Below are 16345 nucleotides of genomic sequence, written 5' to 3'. Positions count from 1 at the left end.
TAGCTCTCTTTGGCCATGTTTTATATTTCCTCCACTCTTGTTCATTATGTTTCCAAGCTGTGTTTGTAATCTCTCATTTTTTGTGTCCATAAAGCCTCTCTTTCGAGAGCTTTTCGGACATACCGACGTGCAATGAGCTTGTCACGTCAATATATAATAGTTAGCTAAAGACAGTATGTGGAAACCTTGTGATTTAACGCTGTGTCTGTTTGCCAACCTATTCTCCTGAACTTTCTCCAATTGAACAATTTCGATCAGTGGTTAAGAGCAAAATCAAACGAAGCAATTATTGGAAACTAAGCTATCGATGACAAGAATCAGTTAGGCTTCTAATAGATCGAGTCTGACTCCTTTGTTTGAAAGCATTGACGAGCATGTTATTTTTCGATGGTATGTAAAGTTGAAGAGAGAAGAACGAGTTGATCAAAAAACGACGTGGAAAAAGGGGAACTCACATTCACATTTCTTCGTTCATAAATAGGACATCGGTTCGACGACGACCGAAATCAGGCGACGATACGGCCAGATGCCTCGACAACATCTTGCATGGTACCTCGTTGGGGAGAAGACTAGGCTGCGGCGAAGTCAACCCTCAATACCAAGCACTCAATCATCAACTTGTCGGATTGGATCTCTTGCGCGTTGCTCATCTAGCCAAGATCGCAGATAAACATCAGTCCAGGGCTGCATTTTCGTTCCTCGTTGTTGGAAAAAGTGCTACTGCAATCAATGAATAGCTTCAAGCGTTCTTATAAACTTTTTTGAGATTTAGGCAATCGTCAGTTCGCCGCAGTTAAACGACTACCAATGACCTTACAAAACGCATCTTAATCTATTCCGCGACATATGACCCGCCTCTCTTAGGATTTTGATTTACAGTAGAGTTTTGATTTCATTCTTATTATCAATGTAACAAGGCAGTGAGGAAAATAATGATACCACTGAAGGGAATAACTCTCATTGGCTGGGTCATTTCATGGCCATAATTGTCAGTTAACTAACATTTCCAAGGACAAAAGTATAGAATGCATTGTCCGCCACATATATCTTGTCTTTGACGAACTTCGGCTTCCGAGACACCCATTGCAGTAGCTAATTATCTGAATTAGTATTTTACCAGACAGTATTCATATTACCCTCTATTGCTTATCAATTTCGGCATTGGTCTTGCAGCTCGAAAAGTTATCAATGCTACACCCCGAGTTTATTGGAAACTTTCTCGTCGGCCTCTTTGGCAACAGGTCCGGCCATCACCGCAGAAGCAGCAAAGGATACAAAGGTCAATGACGTAAGGAATTTCATGTTGAACGCGTACAGATATTGCTGATTGTATCGCAGTAAAAAGGCCACTCTTTTATATCATTTATTTTCAGGCATGTTTATCCGTTACATTGCCCGCAAACTGGTACGTGATCAATCATGCGTGTAATAAGACTCTCTTAATCCCGCTTATGTTAATCCCGAGAAAGGCCGGTATAAATGGATTTTTCCATGCGGCATTGAATACGGCATTTTATATCTAACGGTCGTTATCGTTTTTCGGCATGACGATCTTAAGATTGACCGATCGATCGGTTGGTAAATGCATTAACCTCGTTCAATGTTTGTGTCCATTGTCGTATTAGAAATAGCTGTTTTAAAACGAAGTACACGAGCTTATGTTGTGCAAAATGAAGGAACGTTGCTGCTTGCATGCTTGTTGATAAGTTAAGGTAGAGAGACACAATTACAGTCGAGATTTCCAAGGCAAAGGCATAAGAAAAGAAAAAGGAGGCTACGAATTTGGCACTGCTGCTATTATGTCATTGGTTTCCCGCGTGCTATAACCAGTCTAAAATGCTGGTTAATTAATGCTCGACCTCTATTTTCCCGTTCCTTATTGGCTTACTATGATGGATACAGTAAATGCGAGCCACATGTTCCACGAGATATCATGTTCGACCAAGCATCAGGTTCCCTAATATCGAAGCAATTCGGCTGAAACAATAAAAGTTAAGTACTAACATATATAGCCACCGAAGCAAGTCATAGTTGCTTTTTCATCAATCGATCTGGTTTCAGTGTCAATGGTAACTCATTGATAGGCGATAACTGAAGCCATAGCAAAACAAGACGCAATTTATAATACGAATAGTTATCAATTGGTGAAACAGCGAGTCGGATACAGATTTATTGATGGCATGTGAGGGACTTTTCGCAAGCATTTAAGATAGCATAACATAATATAAACGGGATACAAGCATCATGAGAAATGACGATGACAACATTTACATGGATGAATAAAAAGCAGTAGGATGATACCTATTGAAAATAACAACAAATCCTGATGCATCAGAGAATTGTGTGAATGACGGGATCCTAGGCTCCATATCTGGGGCGGCAGCGGGGGTGTTATATCTTCTTAGGGTGCACACCGAAGCGTTCGCCACCGCATAATTATCCCAGTCTACTTTACACCCTTTGTAGCTTGTTACAGTCGCCTGGTCAAACAAAAGTATCTCCAAGCAACTTCTTGAAACACGCACTGACTCTCCTCCCTATGAGCCTGTCATCCATGTCACAACAGTGAAATATCCTTCAAATAAATTGACGACCCCACATTTTATGCTCAAATTTATCCTAACGCGACGTCGGGCCCAGTTTGTGATTTCTAATCCGTAGTACTGCTGCATCGTTACCATGACTTTCTAGCTTCCTTCTGGTTATGAGATCACAAATACTATCATCAGATGGGGCAGAAATAACGTAGGAGAGCATTGATTTTATTCTTCATTATCAATGTCACAAGGCATTGAAGAAAGCAGTGGCATCGCTGAAAGGGATTACTCTCTTTACTTGGATCCTTTCGTTGTGCATGGTTGCATTTAACAATTCCAAGGGCAAGCCTCTGTAATGCAGTATCCGCCACAGGCATCCTGTCTTTGACGAACTTCGGCTTCCGAAATACCCATAGCAGTAGCTAATTATTTGAATTAGCATTATATTATACTAGACAGTATTGGTAGCACTTTGCTATTCATCCTTTTATACCATGTCCTATCCTCATGGTTATCCGTTATAATGCCCGCCAAATGATAGGTGATTAAAGATGTGTATAATGATACTCTCTTGGTCCCACTTAATGCTGACCTTTCTCGGCATGAATGGGTTCTTCCATGCGGCATTGAATACAGCATTTTATATCTAACGGTCATAATCATGACTCGGCATAAGCATTTCCTTCTGTGATATATTTCTGTCCAAAATATATGACACTTACAAAAATATCCTGATAATCGGCATTCAATGCGGGATCATAACTGTGCCCTGTCATGATGGTCACAGAAAGGGATCCCTAGGTCGAGATTGTTCAGATTCCACCGTGTCAACATCACGCATTGACTATGATTCGTAGAGTAGCATGACCAGAAAATTAACAGTATACTTGCACATAGGCTTGCTGTAGGGATGTAAGGTAGTCTCTTTATTTATATTGAGCCCTTGCCTGAAACGAACTGGAGGAGAGCGAGCAGAGTTGCTATTAAAATTCGGTGCTTTTGATAAACGGGATCAGGTCAACAATGTTCGAAGGTACGATGGAACAACAAGGAACAGGCCAAAGAAACAATTCCGATGTACTCAGCTCGATCGACCCATTAGCCATCATTTCAAAGAACGCCATGCATCTCTGAATGCTTTCCGAGCCTGCTGCAAGCTAGATGATGGCTGTAAAATAAGTATGTAGTGCTTATCTTGAAGCGCAATTCAAGGTCTATGTAACCTACAACGTTGGCTTATTACCCGGCTTTGAACCCCAGTGATTGACGCTTGTCTCTCAGGGACACCAGTTTAGGCTGCTTGAAATCCTCCTTTATCAGCCTTTATTTACCAGAAGACTTTTCGAACGTCTTATAGTTGCCTGGACAAACAAAGGTGTTACCGAGCAACTCCTTGAATCACGCACTGACCCCCTAAACCTGTCATTTATGTCGCATAATGAACATTGTTCAGACACATTAAACAACATCGCACTTTGAGACTCCAAGTTTTCCTATCGAGATTATCCGCCCCAGCTTGTAATTTCTAATCCATATGACTATTGCATCCTTACCATGACACTTCACTGATCCACTTAGTTGTCCATGATACCCAAGCTCTCAAACAAACAGAGAAACAATTATCAAAGATCTCGTAATGCTCTTACCAATCAGACCATATCCATATATCAATCCTCGACATATGACCTGCATTTCCTAAGGTTTTGATTTACAGTATAACGGGCGAGCAATAACGCAGCCTCCGGTGGTTATAATTATCCATCGCGTTGGGTACACTACCGAACGGTATTCGTTCGTAATATTTTAGCTTTCTTCTTGGTTATGAGCTTACAAAATTATCATCAAGTGGGACAGAATCAACATAAGAGAGCCTTGCTTTTATTCTTATTATCCATGTAACAAGGCAATGGGAAAACATGGGCACTGAAAGGAATCACTATCTTTACTTGGATCCTTTAGTTTTGCATTATTGCCACTTAACAATTCCAAGGGCAAGCCTCTGTAATGCAGTGTCCGCCACAAGCATCTTGTCTTTGACGAACGTCGGCTTCTGTGATACCCATAGCAGTGGCTAATTATTTGAATTAGCAATTTGCCAAACAGTAAAATCATATAACCCTAATATTGCTTACCAATTTCGGCATCTGTCTTGCAACTCGACAAGTTATCAATGCTGCACTCGAGTTTGGAGGAAGGTTTGGCCATCACGGCAGAAACAGCAAAGGAAACAAAGATCAATGACGTAAGGAATTTCATGTTGAGCTCGTACAGATATTATTGATTGTATCGAGTAAAAAGGCCACTCTTTTATATCATTTATTTTCAGGCATGTTTATCCGTTACATTGCCCGCAAACTGGTACGTGATCAATCATGCGTGTAATAAAACTCTCTTAATCCCGCTTAACGCCGAGAATGGCCGCATAAATGAGTTGCTCCTATGCCGCATTACGGCATTTATATCTAGCGGTCGTTTTATCGTGCCTCGGCATTGCCGGTTCTTTCTCTGATCTGTGTTTCATCTACAGTATGTGGCATAAGAAAGGATTCTGGAATTCGGCATTGAATGCGGCAGTCTTTGTTATAAATTTTTAGTGTCTTGTTGTGGGCTAGTGATTCGCACATCAAGCAAAAATCATAAACCGCATATGAATAAACTCAATGAAGAAGGACTTGCGTTTTCAGAGGCAGTCGAAGAACTATGGTTGGCAGACACAAAAGAATGCCGTCACTGATTTTTATTGCCATTATCAGATCGGCGCAACCTGCGTGGATGCGAGAAATTTCCCTTCTGTATATGATAGTTCTACGATATTTGGCATAACTATTCGGCAAAGTCCTCGCAAAATGGTACGTCATAAAGCGATCATGACCACCTTACCTCAGGAAAAATGGGTCTAAGTTTCCCTTCGGTATTCGATACGGCAGCTTACACTGTCGACTGCTGTATGCTACCCCTCGGCATAAGTAATCCTGTGATCTACATCTGGTCCGAAAAATACGGCATTTACAAAATCATTTCCGATAGTCAACATACAATGCAGGTTCGTGTCTGTGACCTTCCACAGTGGTCCCAGACAGGAAAACCGAGATTATCCAGATTCGACCGTACCTTTGTGTCGGCGGTTCATTATAATTGTAGAATAGCATAAACAGAAAATTACAGTAAGCTCGTGTTTATACAGGCTATCCTCTCGCTGAACTGGAAGACAAAGCACGCCTCACCCGAAGACGCTTTGTGAGGATGTTTGAGGTGGCTGATAGGAGACGTTTTCCCTCTATCAACCTTTTTGCTAAGGTCCAGAAGCCAAAAAGAGGGTAAACAGAGAAAGTTTGTTCCTTCCCACCATGCGAAATTGATTTTCCATCAAGGCGAATTTATTGTTCGCACAACCTGAATTTTGTTCTTGTCATTAGGTCGAATTTACTTTCCGGATAAATGGACTGCACAAGATGACACAAAGATATAGCCATCTTACGCGTAATTGAATGAACACCGGTTTGTCCCAATTTTTAAATGCTGAGTGAGTGGACCTTGGTATTTTTTTTTTTCTTTTCTCTGGTGAAAAGGATTGGGTCTTCGTCTTGGCTGGTCAACAGTCACATAGGAGGATGCATTTTGCAGAGAAATCAGCGTGGCTTCAAAAAATGCAAGAGATGCTTGAAGTGACTTTTTTTTTCTTTGTGTTAAGCTTGCCTGTTCAATCTCATGCCACGCGCCATTCGCCAACCGCTAGGCGTCAAAGATACCAATCGCGTCAAAGTTCATTTACCAGAATCCATCGAGAAACATAAACCTAGTCCATCCACGCCGACGCGAAAAACCGACATTATCAACGACTTGTTCTCCAAAAACTTCACTGTTCGTCGTGGTACTTGTCCCAACAATCAGATGGAAGTAAATAAGCAAATCAAGGTGAGACAATGCGCCTAATTAACTTAGCAATGGGGCTTCGTCGGCTAGAATGCCTTTTAACGTACCTTGCCGCTGTTAGAAGAAAAAACGGAAACAAACTTCCTTGTCACCATCGATCTCTTCCGTCGTTCCGCCTCCTTTGTCTCGTAAAAAGCAGCATATCAATGATTCCTATGCAACTCCACCCCCGTTATGCACATCCTCAAGCACGTTATCGACTCTTAATTATCTTTTGGTATGGGATACGCCCATATCCATCCTCAACGACGATTGTCTCCTTGAGATCTTTTTACATTGCGCTGACACCAAAACATTGAGTGCGCTGGCCGCCGTGTGTCGCCGCTGGCGATCTCTTATATTGGCGCCGTACATTGTGAGTTAGAAAACAGTTGTTGATTCATGTTATTTCGGTAGATTATTCTTTATTTTGACCGATTCATGTTGTTTTAGTGGCGAAAATTGTATTTCCATTGGATCCCATTTGTCCAGCAAATGAGCGCACTAAGCCATCATCCGTCGATTCCTAAGCAGCTTTTATACGTGCGGTCGCTCTCGATGGAAAACGAGATCGACAATCGCAAGATGGCCATACGATTACCGAAAATATACCCTTTTCAGAATTTACGCGAGGTTCATCTGCGGAACATGTATCTGGACGACATTACGGAATTAGCCATGTGGATGGATTCCATCGAGGTACTTACCTGTGAGAATATCATGACGCGCGGATCACAGAGCGAGTTGATACTCTCGGTTTTCACCAAATTGCAACGCTTACGAGTTTTGGTGTTACAATTCATGCAAATGTGCGAACACTCGAGTTCAAGTCTGATGATGACAGGAACACGAAAAATGTTGCCGGCGAGTTTGGAAGTCCTGACATTGAATAATCTGTACGACTGCGAGGAATACATGATTCGGCCGATCATTGCAGAAAATATACGATCCAACCAACGACCGGAAGTGTTACTGCAGCGATGGAGCATGATGGAACAGTCACTGGTGATGAAATATCAGACTTTTAGTCGGTTACGGAATCTCAAATCATTGACGCTTGGACGCTGCAATGCGTTTACGGCCCGTGTGTGGCGCGAATGCCTAATGCCGTGCACAACCCAATTGGAATACCTGTCCCTGTCTGGCTGTTCCGGACGAGCGAATCATGAAGGCTGGAAAGCAAGGAGTTTATATCCAGGCCACACGCCGATTTTAGATATTACCGACGATATGGAAGCAGCGATAGGCGAGTTCTTTGGGAGTCTACGACGGATACGAGTATTGAAGCTGTCCGACTTTTGCTGTAGCGGCGGGATGGCGACTGGATTTTTAAAATTGGCTTCGAAGAAACCCATTGTTATTTCGGCCAATCATGTGGTCCCTCCTTTCCAAAATTTAGAAGCTATGGTTGGGTGTTTTATTGCTCATGCAGAAATTCGATTCCTTCGATAGAGAGAAAAATGACAGGCAAAATAAAGTAAAAATAAAAGAACGGGTTGACCTGCCGCTGCAGGAAGAGCAAAATGACAGAAACAGAGCTGGGATGTTTCCCAATAATTGTGTAAGAGATGGTTGTTGGCTTGCATGGGACAATCGCTCACGTCTGGGTCTTATACAGCATTTGAAGAAGGAGGTCAGAGGCTTTTACAAGAACAAAAAAATACACAATTGCATTCTTCAGCTGATTAAAGCTGGAAATTTTTCACAGGCTACTTTTATTTTTATTTTTTTATTATTTTTAAACGAACATTTGCAACAGTAAAATCGATACTCAAGCGACGTTTACGAAATAATTTCCTATGGACTTGCAATCCGTGTTAATTCTGTTCGGACGAAAAAAAAAAAAAAAACACAGCATACACACATTATCCACATTACCATACAGTTGATGGCTGGTGAGAAAAGCGCTGAAACAATTGCTCAGGCGACGATAGGCAAGGGTAATGAACGCAGGAGCGCTTTTGAATAGAATGAGGCGCGGCTTCAATGCGGGATCAGAAAAAAAGATGGGAAGAGCAGGGATCTTTCTGCCGAGGCCATGCCTTTGTATGACGGTGTCCGTAAGTGGGAAACCACAGCAAAGAGAAATGCTCCAAATGAAAAGTACATATAGCCAACGCTCGATATAAGCACCGTCCAATCTGAACAATCTCATTTTAGGGATTCCTTTCTGGGGCCACCATGGCAGAGCACATTAATGATCCCGCATTGAATGCCGAATGTTAGAAGCCTTTTCATGACACATACTGTAGATAAAGTACAGATAGAGAAAAAATCGTCAATGCCGAGGCACGATAACGATCGTTAGATATAAAATGCCGTGTTCAAGCCGCATGGAAGAACTCATTCATGCCGACCTTTCCCGCATTAAGTGTGAGCGAGAGGGTTTCATTACACATATTATAGACCACCTATCAATTCGCGGGAATTATAATGGATAAGCATGAGTCATAAGGAATGGAATAAAAGGATGTCATTTACTACGATACAATCGACAATATCTGTACGAACTCAACATGAAATTTCTTACGTCAGTGATCTTTGTATCCTTTGCTGCTTCTGCCGTGATGGCCGGACCTATTGGTAAAGAAGTCAGCGAGGAATGTTTCCAACGAACTCGAGTGCAGCGTTGGTAACTTGTCGAACTGCAAAACCACTGCCGAAATTGGTAATAACAGCGTAATATAATACTGCATGGCAAGCTGCTAAATCAAATAATTCGGCACTGCTATGGGCATCTCAGAAGCCGAAGTTCGTGAAAGACAACTTGGGCGTGGTTTAAGCTGCAATGTAGCTTGTCCTTGGAATTGTTAACGACAATCAGCACCACGAGATTATCCAATCGAAGAGAACCACTGCCTCCTTCAGCGGTGCCGTTAATTTCTTCATTGCGTTAACATTGATAACAAGTATAAAAGCAATGCTCTCTTTCTACCGCACTTGTTGAAAATCTCGTAAGCTTATAACCAAGAAGAAGCCTAAAAATTGCGAACAAATACCGCTCGGTAACGCACCTCACGCGATGGATGATTATAACCACTGAGAGGCTGCGTTATTGTTCGCCCGTTATACTGTAAATCAAAACCATAGGAAATGCAGGTCATATGTCGAGGATTGATATATGGATATGGTCTGATTGGTAGGAGCATTACGAGATCTTTGATAATTGTTCTCTCTGTTTGAGAGCTTGGGTACCATGAATAACTAAGGTTCGGCGAAGTGTCATGGTAACGATGCAGCAGTCATATGGATTAGAAATCACAAACTGGGCCGGATAATCTCGATAGGAAAAATTCGAGTTTCAAAATGCGAGGTCGTCAATGTGTCTGAACGATGTTCACTATGCGACATAAATGACAGGTTCAGGGAAAGGGGTCACTGCATGATTCAAGGAGTTGCTTGGGAACACGTTTGTCCAGGCGACTATAACAAGTTCCAAAATTCTTTGGTAAATAGAGGCTGGTAATGAGTATTTCAATCAGTCGTAAATGGTGTTCCTGAAAGACAAGTGCCACTCACTGAGATCCAAAGAGGATCACTATTACCACGATACTGATTGCATAGATCTTGAATTGTGATTGAAGTCAACCATTACATACTCTTTTTACAGCACTTATCTAGCTTGCAGGAATCCTTAGTAGCTATCATGTTCCAATCAAAAGACGAGAGTTTTAGGAGAGCTTCAATCGTCCAGTTCCTGGGTTTTCAGTTTGTGTTCTTTGTTTTCTTGTTTAGATAAATCAATCAATGATGGTGAGATCGAAAATGCACACCAACTGGTGCCAGGAGTAGGTGCGCTTTTTAATTATAATGTCGTAAGCGTACTTTGGCCACTGCATTAATTTCCCCATAACCAGCTACTGAATAATGCCGCCCATAAAAGAAAGAGAGGATCAAAAATATGTAGGTCCCTCTGCAGTGCTTGGGAGCGGATCCTCCTCAGTTCCCATGAAAAATTGGATGACCGAGATTAGCGGCTGCTCAGCGTTTGTATAAAATCGGGCAAACACACAAAGTTCTAACGCCTATGTCCGACGACTTCTTGCGGTGTAAATCGAAGCAAGCGAGATAAATTTCCTTTTAACCGTAACGGTACACTGGTACAGTTAGGATGATTGTCAGAGCCAACGAGATATCAGATGATATAGGATATTAACCGCGTCCATACGTACTATGTCGTGCAGCGTCATGGATGGGTAACAGTAACGTTACATAGGCAACCCAATGGATAATTGTATTTTGTTTTTGTACAAAATGGATTAGACTAATATATAGAGGTAGTGACGAAGAGGGGAAAGGATGTAAGATGGGTTTGTGGTGACGTGATATGTTGCGATGATTATCTATCCTTTTTGCTTTCATTTCTCGTGATGAGGGTCACCATCGTCGGCCGTATCCATGTTGAGCAGCCGGTACTCTTGTAAAATGTGGGCCTTTTCTTCGCTCCAGTAAATAAACGTTCTTCGGTGAATGAGCGCCCAGATATAGGGCAAGAAAAATTCGCGAGCATCCATTTCCTCTTCGTATTGGAATTTGAGATCCGGTAGAGACTAGAAAAGCGAAAAACGGTCAGTAATCGTTATCCGCTTTTTGATAACGAGTCCTTACTTTTAGCTGATTCGGTGACCACGTCCTGGCGGCCTGTTCAATTACGCGCAACACTTCCGAAGTCGATGGCGCTTTCAGATTGGCATCCGACACACGTCCATTGAAATAATTGATCACTTGTTCAATATTATAGATGAGGTCGGAAAAGCGCGTATGCAACCGGAAAGGGGCAAAAATATCCCTTTTAAGTAACAGCACGTACACCAGCTGGATATTGTTTTTCAGACGATGAGACAAGACACAATTGATAATCTCCAACATCAGCGCCAAAAGGTCTTCAAAAACTGACACATCTTCCTACAAATGCACCGTTAGTTTTCAATACACTCTATTTGGGCAGTCATCACCATCTAGACATAATGGTAGTAGTCTCCGTACCTCGCCTGTTTCTTGCATTTTAGCCGTAAATTTCTGATATCGTCGTGCAATCAATTCAAATAAGCTAGAAAAAACGAGCATTGAGCGATTGTTCTTGGTATCTGTCGGTAGCCTTCATCGCAGAATTCGTACCTGATGATTCGTTGAGCAACATAGGCATGCATATCCAGCATGGCGCTCGACATGTTGGCGAGGATTGCCAAACAATTGGTATGAAAGTATATGTCTTTTTGATGGGATAAGTTCAACTGTAGAGTACGGATCAACACCAGCGTCACTAATCCACCGAGTGATATGCTTTTGAGAAGCGGTCGTTCTGTGAACCATGCTAAATTATTGGACATCTTTTGGGCAGCGTGTTGCAATTAGTTGACTGGTTGACCAACCTCCATGATCCTGACACTTACAATTTTTTGTATTGTTTCATTATTCACATCGTCTTGACTGAAAATCAGCAGACACGTTAAAAGTACATATAGCTGAGAATAGTTGGTCTTGCCCTCGATGGATTCATAAATCAACTTCAGCATGGGTATATACTAAGCCACGAATGAGTTAACTAGTTACCAAGACGTCGATCTATACACTTACAATTATTTCAGGGTCAGTGCGTGACAGCACATATACACGGAAAGATTCGTTTTCAATCAACATGAGATAAAACAATAACATCCGTTCTTCATTCGCCAGCGATCTGCAAAACAATCACTATCAGCGACAATTTTCATGAAAAAATAAGCAAAATCGACGTTGCATGTGTGACTTACCGACAAAACAGTTCAAACATTTCTTTGTAAGAGATCAAGTGAATTTTCTGATCCATATTTTCCAAATCCGATGACAGGACGTGATGATCGCGCAGCCCTTTTAATGCGTGTCGGTAGCCTGCCCATTCGCCATTTGAAGAACGCTGCGTGGCCAGTAACAGCAACAGCAGCAAGCTCCGATCGGCGACCGGCAACGAATCAGCATCCCCGGCAGATCCCGTCCGAGACGCAAAAAGATAATTGTAAGCACTGTAAACCATGCCTGCGCACAAAAGAAAATCACGCGGATCATCAATAAACTCATATTTCCATTGCCGAGTAACTGATTTTGTCGACTTACTGGATGATTGAGCTGGAGGGGACTTTTGTTCAGTTGCGTTTTCGAGCAGTTTCGCGACAATAGCATCCGTTCGATTACTATTCACACAATTTTTTGAGTACAAGCTGGGTCCGTCCCCGTTCGAAAGACCTTGTACCTGAATCGTTCCATCAGCACATCCATGAAATAATTCTTTTCGGTGACACGCGTGTGATGAAGCTGAGTGGACAATAAAGCAAGTAGCGTATTAAGCACTTCGGTATAAAACTCATAAATGGAATAATTGGTACTGTCGAGAAGCATTTTTCTATGATCAGCTTAAGGTCTGTGCATTTGAAGAGAAAGTTTCAACTTACTGCGGATCCGAATTCACAATGATGGTTAACAGCGCATCTAAAATTTGTTCTCGTATCGGTCTCGTATCCTCTTGTACTTCTGGATCAATCGCGAGCTTGTCGTTGTCTGGTATGAATGGTGCTTGGTTATGTACATGATTGACTGTGCCTGATGCAGAGATTGGGATGGTTGGTGAGAAACGATTGATGCTTCCATTGTTCTCTTCACAAAGAAAAATTAAAAACCTTCAAATTGATCCATCATCTCGTCGTTTGTCAGGTTGCCTGCAAAATGATTTGAAAAGACACGAAACAAGAAGAGTGCATTGTATGTCTGAACAGGTATGGTTCTATTTGAACGGTGTTACTTTGCGCATAATGTATGTTGCACAAAAAGTTGGTAAGAGAGGACCCACTTACTGCGGATGACTTTTCAGTTCACGAAGCAGACTTAGTAAATAAAGACAGAGCTTGTTGAAATTGCATGTACGCAAGTTATTCGCAGCTAATAGATCGACACAGGGCCTAATCAGTTTGGGAATCCATGCAGGCTCACGGCTGAAACACACACTTACCCAAGTCGATGGCTAAACCTACAGTCGCCATTTCAACGTCGTAGGCGTCCTGACTAAGAGGGACAAAGACAACAATATAAAACTGTCAGCACTGACTGACGCATGGTTGTTATCGCGGAACGCTTACGGTGTGTGAGTGACGGGGTATTTATGTTGCAGCAAGAGCGATGACCAAAAAGAGGAATCGTGAAGATCCAGGGCAATATTGGAACACAGCGTTCTCAATGCCGCTGTCTGTGCTGCTGTGAACAGATTACTCGGATCGGACTGTTTACGCAAGAGAGACGATGGAGTGGAACTGAGGCTTGGTTTGATAGCCACGGCTGGGTTGGAGACGGTGGATGTGAGAGTGGTTTGTTGAGCGAACCGGGTTGAAAGCGGGTCGGAAAGGTCGAATGAAGGTGACCGAATTTCCGGTGAAATGGGCGAAACAGAGTTCGACGTTTGACGTCTCGCTTTTGAAAAAGAAAGCGTTTTATTAGGAGCGGTGAGACGAGGTTGCATGGTCAAAGAAAAGACACACTGAACCCGCCAAGCAAAAATGGAAACCCTCAATCTACAAGCAATTTCGATTATTCCCCCCTCTCGGAGATCCAATTTCAAATAGTGTCGGAATACGGCGTAGTACCGCAAGTGCCATGATAAAGGACAGACAAAAACATGCCAAAAAAACAGAAGCCGGATTTATTCGGATGATGCAAGGCTTGCTAACGCTTCCTCATAGTCTGCGTTAAGTTCGTTCACTTTTTCGTGATCCAATTTGATGGATTTGACCTGGGAAAAGTGACCGGCCTCACGAAGCATTTGTTTGAAATGTCGGGCTTCTTGGGTCTCCACCAAGGTATAGGCTTCACCTTCTCTTCCAGCTCGAGCAGTACGTCCAACGCGATGGATATACTTATCCATGAAAATCGGTACATCATAACTCACCACTGCCTCAACACTGTCAATATCAATACCACGACCAATCAAATCCGAGCAAATCAATCTGTGAAGAAGAATAACGAAAACAATTTTGCGCGGTCAGAGTCCTGCCATTTTCGTTGTCGCTGGTACAAGTCTACTTACAGTTGGATTTCTCCGTTGCGGAATTGCTTTAATATGGATTTACGTTCGCCTGCTTTCAGGTCACTGGAGAATTCGGCGACTTTCAGTTTGGGGCCTTGATGACGTTCTTCATATGCGGTGATCAACATGTGCAAACGACGGGTAGAATCAACGGATTTCGTAAAACACAGCGCCGATTGAACCTTCTTCTCGTGAAGAAGATAGATCAGCATCAATGGCTTCTGCTGCGTCGGGCACACAATCATGTATTCTTTCAGTCCGGCGGGTGTGGTATAAGTCGGTGCAGCGTCGTTGTCGCTTGATCTTTGTACAGATATGTATTCAGGAGCCGTCAAGTGCAAGCTCGCAATTTTGGCCGGATTTTTCGTTAACGTGGCCGAGAACAAGAGTTTTTGAACCTGCAATGCGCCCACCCAAAAAAAAGTCAACCACTTGTTCTCTGTTTTATCCTTTACAAGGACTCACCGAAGGAACGCAAGGAAGATCGAGATCGGTATGCGGAAGCGCGTAATTTGATCGCAGATAAGCCGGTGCAACGGCATCAATATCTGTTACACTATTCCAACAAAATCCCACTGTAAGATGCCAGATAGTCATCATTCTCACCGAAAGAAAATTTACCCATAGCGATCCTTTTTAAGCGATAAAGAAGGTAGATTCGCATCATGATCGTGCGGTCGTGTGGCCGATAGAATGTGATTCAACCAGTCCTCATAGCTCTGATTCAGCAGTCGATCAGCTTCATCGATCACCAGGAATCTCAAGTGCTGGAGAGAGAAATTCGGCGTCTTTTGCATATGGTCGATAAGACGGCCAGGTGTCGTAACCAAGATGTCAACACGACTGTAGCCGCCGGGATATCTGCATGATTGAAGAAAAGACATCATGAATAAACTGAGGCAAGCAAGATCAAAGCACCAAACCTTCATTTACCTTTCTGTGGTTTTACCAACCAGCACTTGTTGTTCATGAGCCAACGTTTGTTGACCTGTGGCCGTGCCAACCTAATTTTGTCAAGTTCATCAGATATTTTTTTCCTAGACATGAATTCTGTTTCGGTCAAGAATAACTCACTTTCAGATCGGTGCCTTTGACGAACGCTTCAAATGTTTCTTTTACTTGAGTGACAAGATCTCGGGTGGGTAATACCACTAGTGCTCGTAGGCGGGTCACCACGCGTTTGGAAAGAATGTCAATGATGGGTAATACGTAAGCCAAAGTTTTGCCACTGCCGGTCGGTGCTGAAATGCATAAATCACCGGGAGCCCGTCGCATATCATACAGAGCCTGTCGTCGCAAAAAGACTGGGATTACCGCCATTTGCACTAAATAACCATAACAAGTGAATCAGTCAGTCCACTTCCTGCGCCGTGGTTTATCGGGATACGTACCAGCAAATAGAGATGTAAGGCCCAATTCTCGGCATCGCTCCACCAATCGAGCAGAAAGGCCGGCCTGATCCAACTCGCAAGTGTCGCTGGGACTGATCATCGTAGGTTCCAATAGCCATTCCGGGATACCCATACTACGCAGCAATTGGATATCTTCTTTAGAACGCTCATTTTTGGACATCAAATCAGGAAATGCTTCAAGCACAGCTTCAGGTTCCTTGTTTTCCACATTGACCTGTTCCTCTTCTTCCTCTTGGTCCCCTTGTTCCTCTGTCTCCGCATCTTCGTTGGTAGCTGAGTTTATCTCTTCCGTATCCTCTTGCTCCACGTCCGCTTCTTCATCCTGATCGTCCATCGCTTTGTCATCGTCAAGCATCATTTCTTCTTGTTTCTGTTTCTGTTGGTGGTGTTGTTGTTGTTGTTGTTCTTCTTCTGTCTCTTCAACGGGTTTAATG

General features: G+C 42.8%; 6 protein-coding genes across 6 annotated transcripts; 1 reads left to right on the top strand and 5 right to left on the bottom strand.

Moving 5' to 3' along the window:
* Positions 1-4394: 4394 nt before the first annotated feature.
* BYT42DRAFT_647301 (uncharacterized protein) lies at positions 4395-4804 on the bottom strand. The gene is made up of 2 exons (XM_051572705.1): positions 4670-4804; positions 4395-4608 (listed from the first exon to the last, which is right to left on the bottom strand). The coding sequence occupies exons 1-2, from the start codon at positions 4791-4793 to the stop codon at positions 4514-4516; spliced, it is 219 nt and encodes a 72-aa protein (XP_051420486.1). The 5' UTR covers positions 4794-4804; the 3' UTR covers positions 4395-4513.
* A 1392-nt stretch (positions 4805-6196) lies between these two features.
* BYT42DRAFT_580417 (uncharacterized protein) lies at positions 6197-8089 on the top strand. The gene is made up of 3 exons (XM_051569498.1): positions 6197-6452; positions 6532-6825; positions 6903-8089. Exons 1-3 carry the CDS (start codon positions 6246-6248, stop codon positions 7899-7901), a joined length of 1500 nt encoding a protein of 499 aa, XP_051420485.1. The 5' UTR covers positions 6197-6245; the 3' UTR covers positions 7902-8089.
* Positions 8090-8185: 96 nt separating this feature from the next.
* Positions 8186-8928, bottom strand: BYT42DRAFT_580415 (uncharacterized protein). Its single transcript, XM_051569497.1, has one exon. It carries the CDS (start codon positions 8602-8604, stop codon positions 8221-8223), a length of 384 nt encoding a protein of 127 aa, XP_051420484.1. The 5' UTR covers positions 8605-8928; the 3' UTR covers positions 8186-8220.
* A 1716-nt stretch (positions 8929-10644) lies between these two features.
* Positions 10645-12994, bottom strand: BYT42DRAFT_69844 (Dymeclin). Its single transcript, XM_051572795.1, has 10 exons — positions 12878-12994; positions 12679-12740; positions 12543-12619; positions 12203-12464; positions 12027-12129; positions 11843-11974; positions 11568-11779; positions 11436-11499; positions 11058-11354; positions 10645-10999 (listed from the first exon to the last, which is right to left on the bottom strand). Exons 2-10 carry the CDS (start codon positions 12702-12704, stop codon positions 10808-10810), a joined length of 1365 nt encoding a protein of 454 aa, XP_051420483.1. The 5' UTR covers positions 12705-12740; positions 12878-12994; the 3' UTR covers positions 10645-10807.
* BYT42DRAFT_69835 (uncharacterized protein) lies at positions 12933-14059 on the bottom strand. The gene is made up of 4 exons (XM_051572794.1): positions 13559-14059; positions 13432-13484; positions 13277-13361; positions 12933-13206 (listed from the first exon to the last, which is right to left on the bottom strand). Exons 1-4 carry the CDS (start codon positions 13933-13935, stop codon positions 13095-13097), a joined length of 627 nt encoding a protein of 208 aa, XP_051420482.1. The 5' UTR covers positions 13936-14059; the 3' UTR covers positions 12933-13094.
* A 56-nt stretch (positions 14060-14115) lies between these two features.
* BYT42DRAFT_501593 (P-loop containing nucleoside triphosphate hydrolase protein) lies at positions 14116-16071 on the bottom strand (the record flags this gene model as incomplete). Its single annotated transcript, XM_051564775.1, has 7 exons — positions 14116-14419; positions 14500-14897; positions 14965-15055; positions 15121-15360; positions 15433-15503; positions 15574-15824; positions 15891-16071. The coding sequence occupies 7 exons, from the start codon at positions 16069-16071 to the stop codon at positions 14116-14118; spliced, it is 1536 nt and encodes a 511-aa protein (XP_051420481.1).
* Positions 16072-16345: the final 274 nt, after the last annotated feature.

Source organism: Radiomyces spectabilis (genome assembly GCF_025331425.1).
Source record: "Radiomyces spectabilis strain NRRL 2753 chromosome Unknown BYT42scaffold_11, whole genome shotgun sequence".
NCBI classification, from domain to species: Eukaryota; Fungi; Mucoromycota; class Mucoromycetes; order Mucorales; family Radiomycetaceae; genus Radiomyces; species Radiomyces spectabilis.
Note: the sequence above shows the minus strand (reverse complement) of the source record. Positions and strands in the feature narration are given on the sequence as shown.